Consider the following 14,242-nt stretch of genomic DNA (forward strand, 5'->3'; position numbering starts at 1 on the left):
GTGATTATCCCTGCCTCTCTGACCACCTTTATTCTTGACGTCCCTCATTGCACTATGCTGTAGACATCCTGAACTTTGAATTCTTGCAGTATGTTTTACTCTTCCTCTTTTCTCCTCTGTGCCTTTTCATGTACCTTTAATTTTGCTTTCCCCCTTATTTCCCCCAAATAGTTAATTTTCACTAGGCCTTGAAATCCTGACTTAGATATTACTTCTTCTGAGAACCCACTTGTACCTTCCTCAGGTGTGGATTAGGTTGGCTTCTTCACAGTCCTGGGAGATACTGTGTTGCCTGTAGCACTCATCACGCTGAATTGTCTTGTTGTGTCTGTTTACTTGTCCTAACCAGAATATATCATGGTGTCTCTTTTCCTATTATAGTCACACAGTAGGAGCATAAGTGAATAAATGATAAAGGCAATTTGGAGAAAAGAAAGCGCTAGAGGACCTTATGGTTTTCAAATATACACAGGACAGAAAGAGTGATGTAGTTCTTCGTAGCCTCATGGGAAGAACAAAAACAGAGGGAAATTGAGGGAGACAGCTTTTAGATTGATGTATGCAAGCAGTGCCCGATAGTGCTGGCAAATACGGGGTCAGTGAATTCTCCAGGAGTAACAAATTCCCCTCCACTGAGGCTTTCAAACATCAGATGGATTAGTTGACCTTTAAAGCAAATATGGCCAGTTCATCTGGGGTCCGAATGTAGTTATACACAGTATATATTTAGAATTTTTGTGGCAGGCCTCTAGATGTATACAGAATGAATTCTTTTCTTTCCTCTCCACAGCCCAAGGTTTATTGATATTTGCAGAGTTGATATCTGCAGTTAAAAGGACATTGGCTCGCCTCCTCGTGATCATTGTGAGTCTGGGCTACGGCATTGTGAAGTAAGTACTGGCATGTTGGAAAGATACAAGCTTCCAGTCTTGTGACTCCTGCCATCTACATTATGAGTCTGTGAAACTGGACACATCTCAGTATCATTCTACAAACCCCGTAGGGAAACACCTGCAAGAACGTGTTTTTAAGGGATTTCCATATACGTCACCACTTTACACTGTCCTCAGATAAAGATCTGGAATTTGAATTTCAGTAGCTTTTCTTTTTTTTTTTTTTAAGATTTTATTTATTTATTTATTTGACAGAAAGAGAAAGATCACAAGTAGTCAGAGAGACAGGCAGAGAGAGAGGGGGAAGCAGGCTCCCTGCTGAGCAGAGAGCCCGATGTGGGGCTAGATCCTAAGACCCTGAGATCAGAGGCTTAACCCACTGAGCCACCCAGGCGCCCCTCCAGTGGCTTTTTATGTTAGATGAATAAGTCATCACCTTTAAGGATAGGAAAATTTTAAATGATTCTTAAAGTTCAAACCATTTTCTTTTTCCTAGTCACATAGTTATGCTTTTTTTGGAGCATGGAGCTCCGTGCATGGAGCCCCACGTGGGGCTTGAACTCATGACCTCGAGATCAAGACCTGAGCTGAGATCAAGAGTCAGATGCTAAGCCACCCAGTCACCCCAAATTATGCTTTTGCAATTGTATTTGAGTATTGTAAGGGAGAGAGGACTAAACAGGTCAGCAGAATTCAGACTAAAACCTGGCCATCCAGGCAGGACCCTGCTTCTTTCAGACCCTCTTGGGCCCCATCTTTTCTCTCCCATGCCCATGAGTCCCTGGGAGTGACCATGGAAGAGCTTGTCCTCTTTCTCCTCGCTGCCCTTTTGTTTGGACCGTTCTCCTTCTTTAAAACTCTCCAATTCCCAGAAGCTCAAGCTTTCAAATTGGAGCACCTGCTTTATCTTCCTACTGCAGTTGCCTTTCAAGTTCCAGATTTCTGCCCTCATCCCTTAACTCTCCGAGTACTTGCTTCTCTCTGTTTCTCAGCGCTTCCCTCTGTGCCAGAATTCCCTGTGATTTCGTATCCGTGTGGGCGCTCCTGTGAGTAACCCGATCTCACCTTGCCACCTCACCTGTCCCCTCACCTCAATTATGATTCCCACTCCACTTTCTAGACTTTATTATTATATTTAACTGTACCCTCTTTATCATTGCAAATGTTAAGCCTCTTTTCAACTGTCATCTTCTCTGTTTCCCATTTACTTTTCCTATCAGATCAGGTCACTTCATTCTTTGATCCTAGTGTGGCTTCTGGCCTGTTGATCCTGCCATCCTTCATCTATCCTGTAGGGTGCTGAATGCCCACGTACACCCAAAGCCCTCTGCCTTCCTCCTTGTTGGTCTCCCTTGAGCCTCGGGCTCATACCGGAGCAGCAGAATCTGCCTGACCACAGTGTGGGCTCATTTCCCTTCTTCATAACCCAGAACTCTTAAGTGTGCCTTAGTGCCCCTGGCAGTTTTCTAGATCCTCTTGCCAGTTGGCAGTCCCTTTCCCACTCTACAGAAGACTGTTTTACCCCCTTCTCTCCCCTCTAGCCTCGGACTCCCTACCCATGTCCTTAGCTTGGCCAGATCTTGGTTCTTTACTCCCCAAGGAAATGGAAGCCATCAGAAGGGAGTTCAGTGCATACCTGCCACCAGATCTGTGCCGTGCCCCCACATCTGGACCATGTTTAGCGTTTTCCCCCTCTTGAAAGGCAGTGGTTAAGTCCTGCCCCTGCCCTTGTGTCTGGATCCTGTCACCTCTCATGTGTTCAGTGGCTGCTCCAGCAGCCGGCTGTGTTTCCTCCGGGGTCATCCGTTTTCTTGAGGGGCATCACTGCCATCAGCATGTTGTTATTTTGGTCATCTTCCAAAGCAAACCTCCCCCCATCCCAGCTGGCCCTTTCCTCTGCTCCCCTTCATTTCTTTTTTTTTTTTTTTTTTAAAGATTTTATTTATTTATTTGACAGAGAGAGATCACAAGTAGGCAGAGAAGCAGGTAGAGAGAGAGGGGGAAGCAGGCTCCCCGGTGAGCAGAGAGCTTGATGTGGGGCTCGATCCCAGGACCCTGGGATCATGACCTGAGCGGAAAGCAGAGGCTTTAACCCACTGAGCCACCCAGGCGCCCTTCCCCTTCATTTCTATTCATCCCTGTGCAGCATCGTTTCTCAGATGCATTGTCTGTACTTGCCACTTCAACTCCCCTCATTTTCTTCTGAATATACCCTAATGAGGTTTTTGCCTCCACTCCTCCATCTAGACTGCTCTTGTCAGTCACCTGGACTTCTGTTGCCAAACCACATGGCCTTGCTTAGCCTTTGTGCAAGGGCCCTGTGGCAGTTTGAGTCTTGGAGCCCTGGCTCCTCCTCCCCAGCTTCCCTGCCAGACTCTGTCTTCCTGAACTCCAGCACTGAAGTCCTCCAGGCTCAGGCCCCAGACCTCTGTTCCAGCGACTCACATCCCTGGGGCACGCTAATCCAGTTTCTTGGCTCTAATGTCAGGGCATACCCAGAGTGAACCCACCCCTCCTTTCTACAGCCACCACCCTGGTTCCAAACACCATCGTCTCTCCCTAGATGACTCGAGTACCCTCCTAACTGGTTTCCCCTGCATCTGCCCTGGTCTCCGGTCAGTCTTTTTAGACACAGCATCCGCCAAGATGATCCTTTTTAAACATAACGAAGATCTCATTACTTTTGCACCCATCTTACCAAATAAACCCAATTCCCTTCTGTGGTTTCTTAGATGGCTGACTTCACCTCCTGCCATTCTCCCTTTTTGAACACTGCCCTGTCCTGCTGGCTTTATTGCTGTTGCTGTTCCTTAAACACAACAGACACTTCCACCACGGTGCGATAAAGGCCTCTGCCTGTAAGTGTCTTCCCCTGGATCCTGAGCATGATTTGCTTCCTCACTCTTGGCCTCTGCTCACCGTCCTCTCCCAGGAGGGCTAGCGCTGTTGGGATTCGCAGTGGGGTACACACCCTCCTCGGTCACTTGGACCCTCACCCCTCTTACAGCACTGCTTGATGCATATATTAGGATTTGTTGTCTCTTCCCCCCACTTCAGTGTGACTTCTGTGGAGTTGGAGCTTTGCCTGTCTTGTGTCCTGCTGCTTAAGGCCCCATTGTAGTTCCTGGCACATAGTAGGCCCTCCGTAAATATGCACTGAATGCACACACATATACTTGTGAGCTTGAGATTGATGTAGTTAGGAAGATTTTGGCCAGGAAACCTTTCCATTGGGTATTTATTGAGATTCCTTCTCAAATGCTTTTTGGGGTCTTGGGAGAGAAGTCTTCGTGTGGAATCTTATATAACCCACAGTTCTAGTTATGAACTTTAGAGCACTCATGGTTCTCGCAGGTGGAAGGTTCCAGTTAGGGGACTGTAATGAGTCAGAATTTAGGTGAACTAAATCAGATACAGAGTCTTAAATCTAAGCTGTGGCTATTAGTTGAATTTTTAGTTGGATTTTGTTTTAAAGTGACTACATTAAGTATTTTTCCAAAATTAGTTTTTTCTTCGAATTACTTTGGCCAGAGGGTTTTTGAGCTGAAATGTTTGTGCTCTAATTTGCATATTTCATGAAATTTCAGTTCTGTTTTCAAATTGCTCATCACAAAAATCACTGTCTTTGCATTTTCCCAAATCATTGATATATTTTTTTAAAATATTTTATTATTTATTTGACAGAGAGATCACAAGTAGGCAGAGAGGCAGGCAGAGAGAGAGAGAGGAGGAAGCAGGCTCCCTGCTGAGCAGAGAGCCTGATGCGGGACTCGATCCCAGGACCCTGAGATCATGACCTGAGCCGAAGGCAGCGGCTTAACCCACTGAGCCACCCAGGTGCCCCAAATCATCGATATTTTTAAAGAACCAAAAATGTTATTTTAATTTTTTCAGTGTAAAGAATGGAAGCTACAGTGTGTTAGCCCTCTTGTTTTGGGATTGAGAGAAGAAAGGGAATAGAATTCAATCGCCTAATACTCCTGTTCTTTTTCTGCCCAAGTCAGAAAAACAGTGGATTATCTAACAAAACATATACCAGAACAGTTTTTAAGTAATGTTCATGAAAGAATTAAGTTACTGTTTCTGCCCGGGACACTTACAAGTTGGCTCTTAGCCTCCTAGGTTTCCTCAAGCCCCTCTTCCAGACGGTGCAGTGAGTACCTGGTTATGCTAATCCTCTGGCACCTGGGTGGCCTCAGCATGTTGCTTTGTGGGCATCAGAACAGCTTCTAGTCCTAGAGCAGGAGGCCTGTTTCTCCTAAGCCTGTTTGTGCCCTGTTCCTGGGAAATAGACTTTTTTTTTTTTTAAACTGAGGAATGGATGCAGGGGGCAGACTGATCTGACTAGATGATGACTTCTCTATGTTGGAAATGGGACCATTTACTATATTCAGATGCATTTTACTTACTGATGCTTTTTCTTTTTCTTTTTTTCCTGTTTCCTCTTTCTCATTCCAGGCCCCGTTTAGGAACAGTCATGCACCGGGTGGTCGGACTGGGGATTCTTTACTTTATCTTCGCAGCTATTGAAGGCGTGATGAGAGTTATTGGGGTAAAAACCGCGTAATTCCACTTCCATCCCTTTTTGTTATTGCTATGAAATATGGCTTTACTTTCTATCCCCTGATTTGAACTTTTAAAGATAGGACATTTATGAAAAAGGCCCAATTTGAGTTTTTCTGTTCCTTCTAAGGAATATTTCCCTTTTTAAATACTTCCTGAAAGTCCAGACAGAGCACTTCTTAAAGTCTGACTGATTATGAAGGCACCACTTGATGTCAGCTCAGGAATTGTTTCCATTTCAAAAACGCTCACAGTTATTCTTTATAAAGAACATCTGTCTTTGTCACTATGAAGTTTGAATGCATTCATTTCTTCCTTAACCCTTGGTCTGAACATGTGGAAGTGAATAGAATTAACTGTACCCATCACACATGCAGACATTACAGCACATCACTCTGAAGTCTCATTTGGTTATAAGTATTCTCCGGCTCTTGGGGACTCAGTGTGTGGGGATTCAGTGGACTCTCTTCTTGGAAGAACCACGAAAAGTTAGCATCCAGGGGGAAATGACTCAGGCTATGTGGGCCACAATGCTTTACTCTCTAAGAGGAGGCAGAACATTTATATCTGGGAAAACCCCTAGATTTCTAACTCTCCGTTTTTCTTAATAGTATGGTTGACAACTGAGTGATTAATCAGCTTATTATATTTTCCTTTCTTCAAAGGACCTAGTAATTTTTACCCAAAATGTTTTTTGGACTAGATGTGTGAATCAGATCACTGCATAAGAATGAATCTTATCTTGCAGATTGTTTACTTCACATATTTTGATCTTGAAGCAGGCCATTTGTTCAATTTGTTAAAAGCCTCGTTCTCCTTCTTTCTGTTATCTTTGATACATCTGCCTTCTATATTAAATACACCTGTGCTTTCCATCTTTGACTCTTTGAAAGGTACATTTATTTTTACTTGTACAGACTAGTGAAAGCTTCGCATTTGTGTATATAATTTACAGGAACTAGTCTTTGCTAGAAAGAAAAAAGATAAATATCCCACATACAGATACACACACACACACACACACACACACACACACAGTATTTCTTTAAAATTTTACATAGCCAACATTTTCAACATAATTTTTAAATATGATTTTCTGTCAACTTGTGATCAGAGTGTCTCACCTGTGGTTTGTTTTTACCATTCCACACTTCCTTTTCTTTCTTTTTTTCATGTCCCTTCACAGATAGTAGGAAAAATCAGGAGCCCACTTCATTAGTGGCTGTGGCTGTAGGTTTGGTGTGGAGAAGGGAGAGATTGAAATTGACCTAAGTGGGGCGGGGGACATGACATGTTTTACTTGCCATTTCATAATACAGTTTTACATTGTGATTGAATAGGTAGATGTTGCTGCCAAAACAAAAATTTCCATATGCTTAGACACAAATTTTACTAGGAATAAAACTTTTATGTGGTTTTTGTAAAGGGATGAGATGAACTAAATGGTTTTTCTTTTTCATATAATTTCTATGATACAGTGAAATGTTTACATTCAGGTTTTTCCTCCATTTTTTATCTTTCAGGGTTCTAATCATTTAGCTGTTATTTTTGGTGACATTATTTTGGCAGTTATTGACTCCATTTTTGTATGGTTCATATCCTTTACCATGTCCTAAAGTAGTTTGCTGTATCATTAAAATCAGGTTACTTTCAGTTTGTATTTATAATAATAGAAATGTAGGTATACATTATTTTTAACCTCAGTATAGGAATTTAGTTAAAGGTGAAAAAGCAATCATTCCCCCAAAAAAGAATATCTTTTATTTTTTCTGTTAGTTCAGCAAACTTAAGTACTCACTGTGTGCCCTGTGCTGAGGACGCAGAGAAGGAAAAGCTATTGTCCCTGTGTTTAAGGAATTCACACTCTGGGAGGGAAGACAAACATATAACTTAAAGCAATATAGCAATAGTAATTGTCATTTTAAAGAGGTGCTATGCAAACAAGAGGAAAGAGAAAGTAATTGTAGTACAAAAACCAGGGAAGACTTCACAGAGGTGGTAACATTAAATTGTGACCAAGAGAACAGATTGGGTTAACTGGGAAAAGAATTGGGGGAAAGGCATCCTGGGAAGAATAGAGGGGAACAAATAGTTGGAAGCATGAAAATATGGGGGCAGTGATAGAAAGTCCCAGAGTAGCTTACCTATAAGTGGATGTCTGTGGGAGAACCATGGAAGGCGGGGCCAGAAGGGAAAGATAGAATGACGTGCTCAAGAGTCTCATGTTCTTTCTGTGGGGAGAAAGAAAAGGAAATCAAAGCTGCCCAGGTGAGCAGCATGATGAAATCTGTGTTAGAAAGAACTCAAGAATGACATTTAAAAATGACCTGGAAGGGGCACCTGGCAGGATTAGTTGGAAGTGTGCGCAACTCTTTTTTTTTTTTTTTTTAAGATTTTATTTATTTGACAGAGGGAGTGAGCACAGGCAGGGAGAGGAACAGAGGGAGAAACAGGCTCTCCATTGAGCAGGGAGCCTGATGCAGGACTTGATGCCAGGACCCTAGGATCATGACCTGAGCCAAAGGCAGATACTTAACCAACTTAGCCACCCTGGTGCCCCAAGAACATGTAACTCTGGATCTCAGGGTTGTAAGTCCGTACCCCACATTGGATTTAGAAGTAATTTAAAATCTTATATAAATAAAAATGTAAAAATGACCTGGAAAAGGAGATCCTAGAGTCTAGAGATAGGAAGTCTAATAAAGAGTCATTTGCATCTCCAAAAAAGAGATGGTGAGGGTTAAAAATAGGGCAGAGGGAATGGAAAAAAGACTCCAGATGATAAACTTAGTAGAAATGGGTGGGAAAAGAAGGGAGAGAGCTCCAGAGAGGTCTTGCTGTCTCAGTGGGAGGCTGGGGACAGTGTTGCCATCCCCAAGGTAATGAACTTAGGGAAGGGACCATAATGGATGAAATGTGAGCCGCTTAAGGCATTAGTGTTAAGCAGAGAGTTGGAAATCCCTGTCTGGGTTTGTAAGAGGAATTGGAACTGGTGATGAATATTGGAGGTCATCTTCATGTGAAAGAAGGTTGCAGCCCATGGAAGTGACCCAAGAACACATAGACCAGTGAGAGAGGAGAGGACCAGGATGGTGCCCAATGGGGGTAGAAACATGCATGGAAGAAACACCTTGGTGGAGGGAGGTAGAAGAACCTAGAAATTGTTCTGAGGAGAAGCTTTGGTAAAGAGGGGTGGTCAGCAGTGGCCAGTACTACAGAGAGATGAACTTCCAGGGTATACGTGGCTTTGGTCATTCCGGAAGTCACAATGGGACAGCAAGAGAGCAGCCTCAGTGATGCTGGTGAGGCAGACACCATGTTACTACAGGAGAAGTTTTAGATGCAAAGTAACCTTGAGGACCCTCCTCACTGCTTCAGTGACTCCAGTGGAGTCTGTTCAACTCCGAGGCAGGGCCCTCTAATTCGCATTCGGAGAAATGGGAGGAACTCTAAAGAAACTGTGACCTGGTCAGAGCAGAATGCATTGTTACGCATATCCCGGAACATTATTTTTATCTCTTTCTTCTGCATTTACATCCTCTTTGAAACTCTTTCCTATAGATAGATTTTATTTTTACCAAGTTTTTTGTTTGTTTCCATTGTCTTTGATACTTGTCTTTTTGCTTTTAATATTAACTGTTCTTTTGTTTCCTTGTAATTTCTTTCCATTTTCTCATCTTTACCTCTTGTAGGAAGGCCAGAGGGCTTGAGTTTGCCTGTGTTCCTCCTCTGCAAGGAAGCTCTCCTTTCTGCAGGCATGCTAACATACATGGCCTTTTTGAGTCCCCTGTGGGTGATTTCTTCCAAACCCAGTGTGTCTGCTCTTTAAACTCCCTGTTTGTAAATTTTTAGTATGCTTCCAAGTTAAGAACAAAAGAAAAAAGCCTTTTAATTTACCATCCCTACTCTCTAAAGCAGTGGTTCTTAGCCTTGTTTGGGTACTGGGACCAAAGATGCCTTTGAAAGTTGAATGAAAGCTGGGTAGCCTCTTTTCACAAGATTAGAAACACACACCCTACAAAAGTTTTGCCTGCAGTGGGGCATTTAAAAATGTCCACAAAATTATATCTGTGGGTTCCCTGCTGTCTGAAGAGTATCTAGTTAAGAAATAATACCTGATTTAAAGAGTTGTTTCTGACCAAACTTGCTTAAAAATCAGAGCTACTAGTTTAGAATCCATGTTTGTTGAAAAAAAATTATACTTAAATACATCCTTTCCAAGAATGATACTAAGCTTACAGTAGTGTAATTTTTATATTTTCCACATGAAAACACATTCAAAGACATTGAGCTATTAAAAAAGGTGAGCTACATTGCTCAGTTCTGCCCATAACTGTGCTCTGGCCATGAGAGCTAATCCCCAGGGGCCGTGGTTCCTGTTCTGCCGCAGCTGCATCACTCGTTAGGGATACTTGGCTGACCGAGGAGAAGGGGCTGGTAGGATGAACTTACGTGCCAGCAGGATGGGCAAAATCGTGGAAGATGAACCTAGCTGCTAGTTTCAGCATTGCAAACTCCAGATCTTCACTTCCACCCTTCTGTCATTGGGCATTTAGAAAGTGAGCTTAAGATAATCTGCTTAATCTGGAATTGTCTCCAAAAGTATATGTTTGGAACCTTTAAGAAGTTAGCGAGTATGTTTTTCCGTCAACTAACTGAGCTATAGACCTGGCATTTAAAAAAATCTGTATTATCTTTTTTCCTGGTAATTTACTGATACGTTTTTCAAAGATTTGTTCTTAACCATCCACAAGGTAGTTTACTGGGAAAAAATAGTAATGCAGCTTGGCAGGAACTTCCAAAGACAAGCAGCTCTAAAGGCCCAATTCCATCGAGATTTGAATGAGGGTAATTTATCACCTTTATGGACAGTGTTAACTTTGGACTGTTCCAACACATAATGCACCAAATTGGAATGGGGAGATAAGAGAAACAAGGAAAAAATTTAGTTTGCTTAATGATCCATATTTTTAATAAAGCAGTTTGAAATAAGAGTTATAAAGAAATCTAGAAATTAAAATTATCTTGTTTAATGTTTCATGGTGAGATGAAGAAACTTTGTCCATTTCAGCTGGCACCTGATTTTTCTATGTTTGCTTTGAGATGGCTATTTGACAGAGAGTAGATTTTTTTAAATTATTACAAATGGCAAGCAAAAGAAGCAGGTCTACATACAGAACTGAGCGCTTGCGTGACGACTCTGCTTTGCTCGATGAATCTAACATAGCTATCCTGTAACTGTTCGGTTCTGAAGTAAAACTAGAAATAACCTGAAAAAATCAAAGCCATTGCTTTTCTCATGAAGCCCCCTTCCTCTTTTTTTCCTGCTTGTTTTAATTTTGTGCTGTTTTGCTGCAGGCAAGTGACTCTGATCTTGTGCTTCTGGCCAGTCTCCCTCTCTCTCTCCTTGACTCTGGCTTGTGCTGGTGGATATCCTTTTCCTACTGCAACAGCACGTTCCCGTTGCTTCTCACCTCAGGATAACCAGGCCTGTTTGCTTTTGTCACCACTTTCCTTTAAGGGGAGAAATGACTTAAGCTTTACTTAAATTTAACGGTGTCCTGGTAAGGGGAGGTTTAGGCAGTTTTGAATTTGCTTCTGATCTTTTTATTCCTCGGCTTCTCAGAAATGCTTTTGAATTATTCAGTGTGACCTTATTTTTAACATAGAAAATTTATTTCAGTCAAGAATTTTGAAAAAAGGTATTTCTCTTGATAATGTTAAATGAATACAGCATATTTACATTTTTGTAAATTCTGACAGTAGCCTTAATTGGTTATATTGTGTTATTTTAGAAATTGATCTTCTTTTGTAACTCACTGGTCATTTAGAAAGACTAAATAGCAGTTTTGTGAGTACTACCATGAAGTTTCTGATTCATGAAGTATTTGAAATTTAAAATAGGCATAAATACAAAGTTTGCCACTTCTGTTCTTTTGCTCCACTCTGTTGTTTTTGGCATACGGTTCAGGAACAAACCTAGTGATGTGCTCCAGAAGAAGCAACTCCCATTTACAAAGAGAGCCCTGGCTTGGATCCCGGCTTCATTGCCAAGGAATCAGTGGAGAAGCCTCTTTTTGATTCTTCATTCTTGACAGTTTTGAGCTTTACCTGAACCCAGTGCTCCTGGAAAACAGCCCAGGTTAAGAAAGCCCTCTCCCTTTCGTGTTCCAGGAAAAGGCTTACTCCAAAGAACATACAGGAGACATAAGTCCAATAGGACTTATATGAGACTCCCAGATGCCCCTTGTTATTAGTGACAAGGCCAGACCTGTTTCCCCACTGACCAATCGGGCCAAACTAAGCAGTCTCCTTCCCTGGACCAGACTAAGCGGTCTCCCTCCCTAGGTCCCTGAGCCTTCGTCCACCACAGCCGTCCTCAGTGGCCCCTCTTGAGAATCTGCACACCTCAGGGAAAGGGACTCCCTGAGCAGCTGGCCAGTCATGCCACCCACTTCCCCATACCTGCTTTCCAGTCTTGTTTACCCTCCCTACAAAAACAAAGCCCTATCTGGCCTGACCTGTGGGACTTTTGCAGATCTTAAGAGTTAGAAAATCCTCCCCATGGCAGTAAACCTCTGCCTGTTGCAGTAATCTCTTTCCTGACCCAAGTCCAGATTTGTTTTATTTAACATATTTCATTTTTCAATTTATACAGTGGAATTTATAGAGGACCTCCCTTCTTACTTATGGTCATTCAGAGGATAAAAAGAGAGTAGACTGGAAAGAACAAAATAAGAAACAGAGACAAAGGCACAAGCCTAAGGGCATGTCATAATGTGATCTGTAAGAGTCACTGGCCTAAGGGGGAAGAGGGCTGGTTGTTTAGTGTATATACTGCTCTGTCCTGTATTTTGGGAGCTGGGCATTGAAGGAGAACATCATAGGGTTTCTTGCCTTTTGTATTCCCCAGAATTTAGTTAGTTCAGACATTGGTAAAATGTAAAGCAAGATTTGTGATAAAATCAGTATCGTGGTCATACAAATACTGGCTAAAATAATATTTTTTGTGTTTTTACAGGAACTATATTTACCAGTACTAATTTTAGAAATGTAGTAGGAGATTCTTATTTTGTTTTTAAACTGTTACTATTTAAAATGTCTTTCCTTAACTTTTTGCACATATTTATAAGTTTGGCACAAACTATGAAGACTCTAAGACTAAGAAAGAACACAGTGAAATTTTCTTTATACAGGCACTTTACAAATACTCTGATCTTTGCTGTACTGGGTAAGCTATTTAATTTTCTTATTATAATAAATTATTTCAGTATTAAATGTTCCTTCAAAGGTGACTTCTTTGGTGTGTTTCAGCTTCTATAGTGTTTATGGTGTGGACGACCAAGACATTTAGAATTGCAAAATGTCAATCAGTAAGTATAATCTTCCTACTTGAACAGTTTTCATTTTTAATTATACTATTTTAGGAAGTTCATTATGATGCTCTAGTATATAATTTGTGTTAGGGTTTTATTTATCTGATTAGTTAAAAGGTTGAAGTAGGCATTCATGTTAATTTGATAAAGAGCTCTTCTTAGTTTTTATTTTCTTAAAAAAAAAGTACTGATTTGGAAGATGGACTGGTTAGGAAGATTTCATTCATGTTTGTCATTGTACACTATTTGAATGGGAAATCTATCTGTGTTTATTAAAAAATTAAACATTTCATGTTTGAACTGTCCTTATAGGATTGGATGGAACGCTGGGTTGATGATGCGTTTTGGAGCTTCCTTTTTTCACTTATCCTTATTGTAATAATGTTTTTGTGGAGACCATCAGCAAACAATCAGAGGTACCTAACATAGGAAAATGGAAGTTTGGCAAGCATTTGTTGATCACTGCTCCTGTGTTCAAATAAAAGCCCACTTATTTATTATAGAAACTGAGGAAGTAGTCCTCGCTTTTAAAGGAGTACACAGTCAAGTAGGGAGACGGACATAATGCAAGACAGTGAAATAAGATTTGTATAAACTAGGAAGTCCGGGGGAAGACCGAAGAGGGATGAGGAAGCCTCCTTGAAAGGCAGCATCTTCCTCAAGGAAAGAAGCAGAACCATGAAAAGCTGAGCTGAGAAAAAATGTACATTTTCTGAGGTAGTGGCAGAAAACGTGGTATACCTTGGTGGTCATTGAGACATTTGATTTTGGTTAATACTGCTTACATTGGAGGGAAGTAAAGCTGAAAAGGAAAAGTGGGGCCAATATCAGAAGGAGCTTGAGTCGTATGTTCAGTTTGTTCCATTGGCTGCATGTGATGGGAAAGCCCATCTGCCCTCACCTCACTCCTCTTCCCCAGGGAAAGGGCTGTGAAGTTTCTTGAATGCCCTTCTAGGGAACTGAAAGTATGTACTGTGTGTGTGTTTCTCCCTCTCTCTCTCTCTCTTTTTTTTTTAAGATTTTATTTATTTATTTGACAGAGATCACAAGTAGGCAGAGAGGCAGGCAGAGAGAGAGGAGGAAGCAGGCTCCCTACTGAGCAGAGAAGGGGTTCCAATGTGGAACTCTACCCCAGGACTCGGGGATCATGACCTGAGCCGAAGGTAGAGGCTTTAACCCACTGAGCCACCCTGGTGCCCCACTCTCCCTCTCTTTTTAAAAGTACATAGTAATTGGGACACCTGGGTGGCACGCCTAGGCGTCCAACTCTTGGTTTTGGCTCAGGTCATGATCTCAGGGTCATGAGATCAAACCCTGAGTCAGGTTCCAAACTCAGTGCCAAGTCTACTCTCTCCTTTGCCCCACCCCATTGTGCAAGTGTGTGCATGCGTGCATGCACGCGCACGCACA

At 41.8% G+C, this 14,242-nt stretch overlaps 1 protein-coding gene across 2 annotated transcripts in view; it reads left to right on the forward strand.

Moving 5' to 3' along the window:
- The window catches only part of TMEM87B (transmembrane protein 87B), a 52,216-nt gene that overhangs the window by 23,643 nt on the left and 14,331 nt on the right, over nt 1-14,242 (forward strand). Inside the window, exons 9-14 of one of the 2 annotated variants that reach the window (XM_059405604.1) lie at nt 791-890; nt 5,352-5,445; nt 6,980-7,050; nt 12,578-12,687; nt 12,771-12,829; nt 13,145-13,248. In XM_059405604.1, the coding sequence (XP_059261587.1) occupies nt 791-890; nt 5,352-5,445; nt 6,980-7,050; nt 12,578-12,687; nt 12,771-12,829; nt 13,145-13,248 (538 nt within the window). Of the gene's footprint in view, nt 1-790; nt 891-5,351; nt 5,446-6,979; nt 7,051-10,814; nt 10,887-12,577; nt 12,688-12,770; nt 12,830-13,144; nt 13,249-14,242 lie in introns of both variants that reach the window. The other variant, XM_059405603.1, reaches the window with a different exon arrangement.

Source organism: Mustela nigripes, chromosome 7 (genome assembly GCF_022355385.1).
Source record: "Mustela nigripes isolate SB6536 chromosome 7, MUSNIG.SB6536, whole genome shotgun sequence".
NCBI lineage: Eukaryota > Metazoa > Chordata > Mammalia > Carnivora > Mustelidae > Mustela > Mustela nigripes.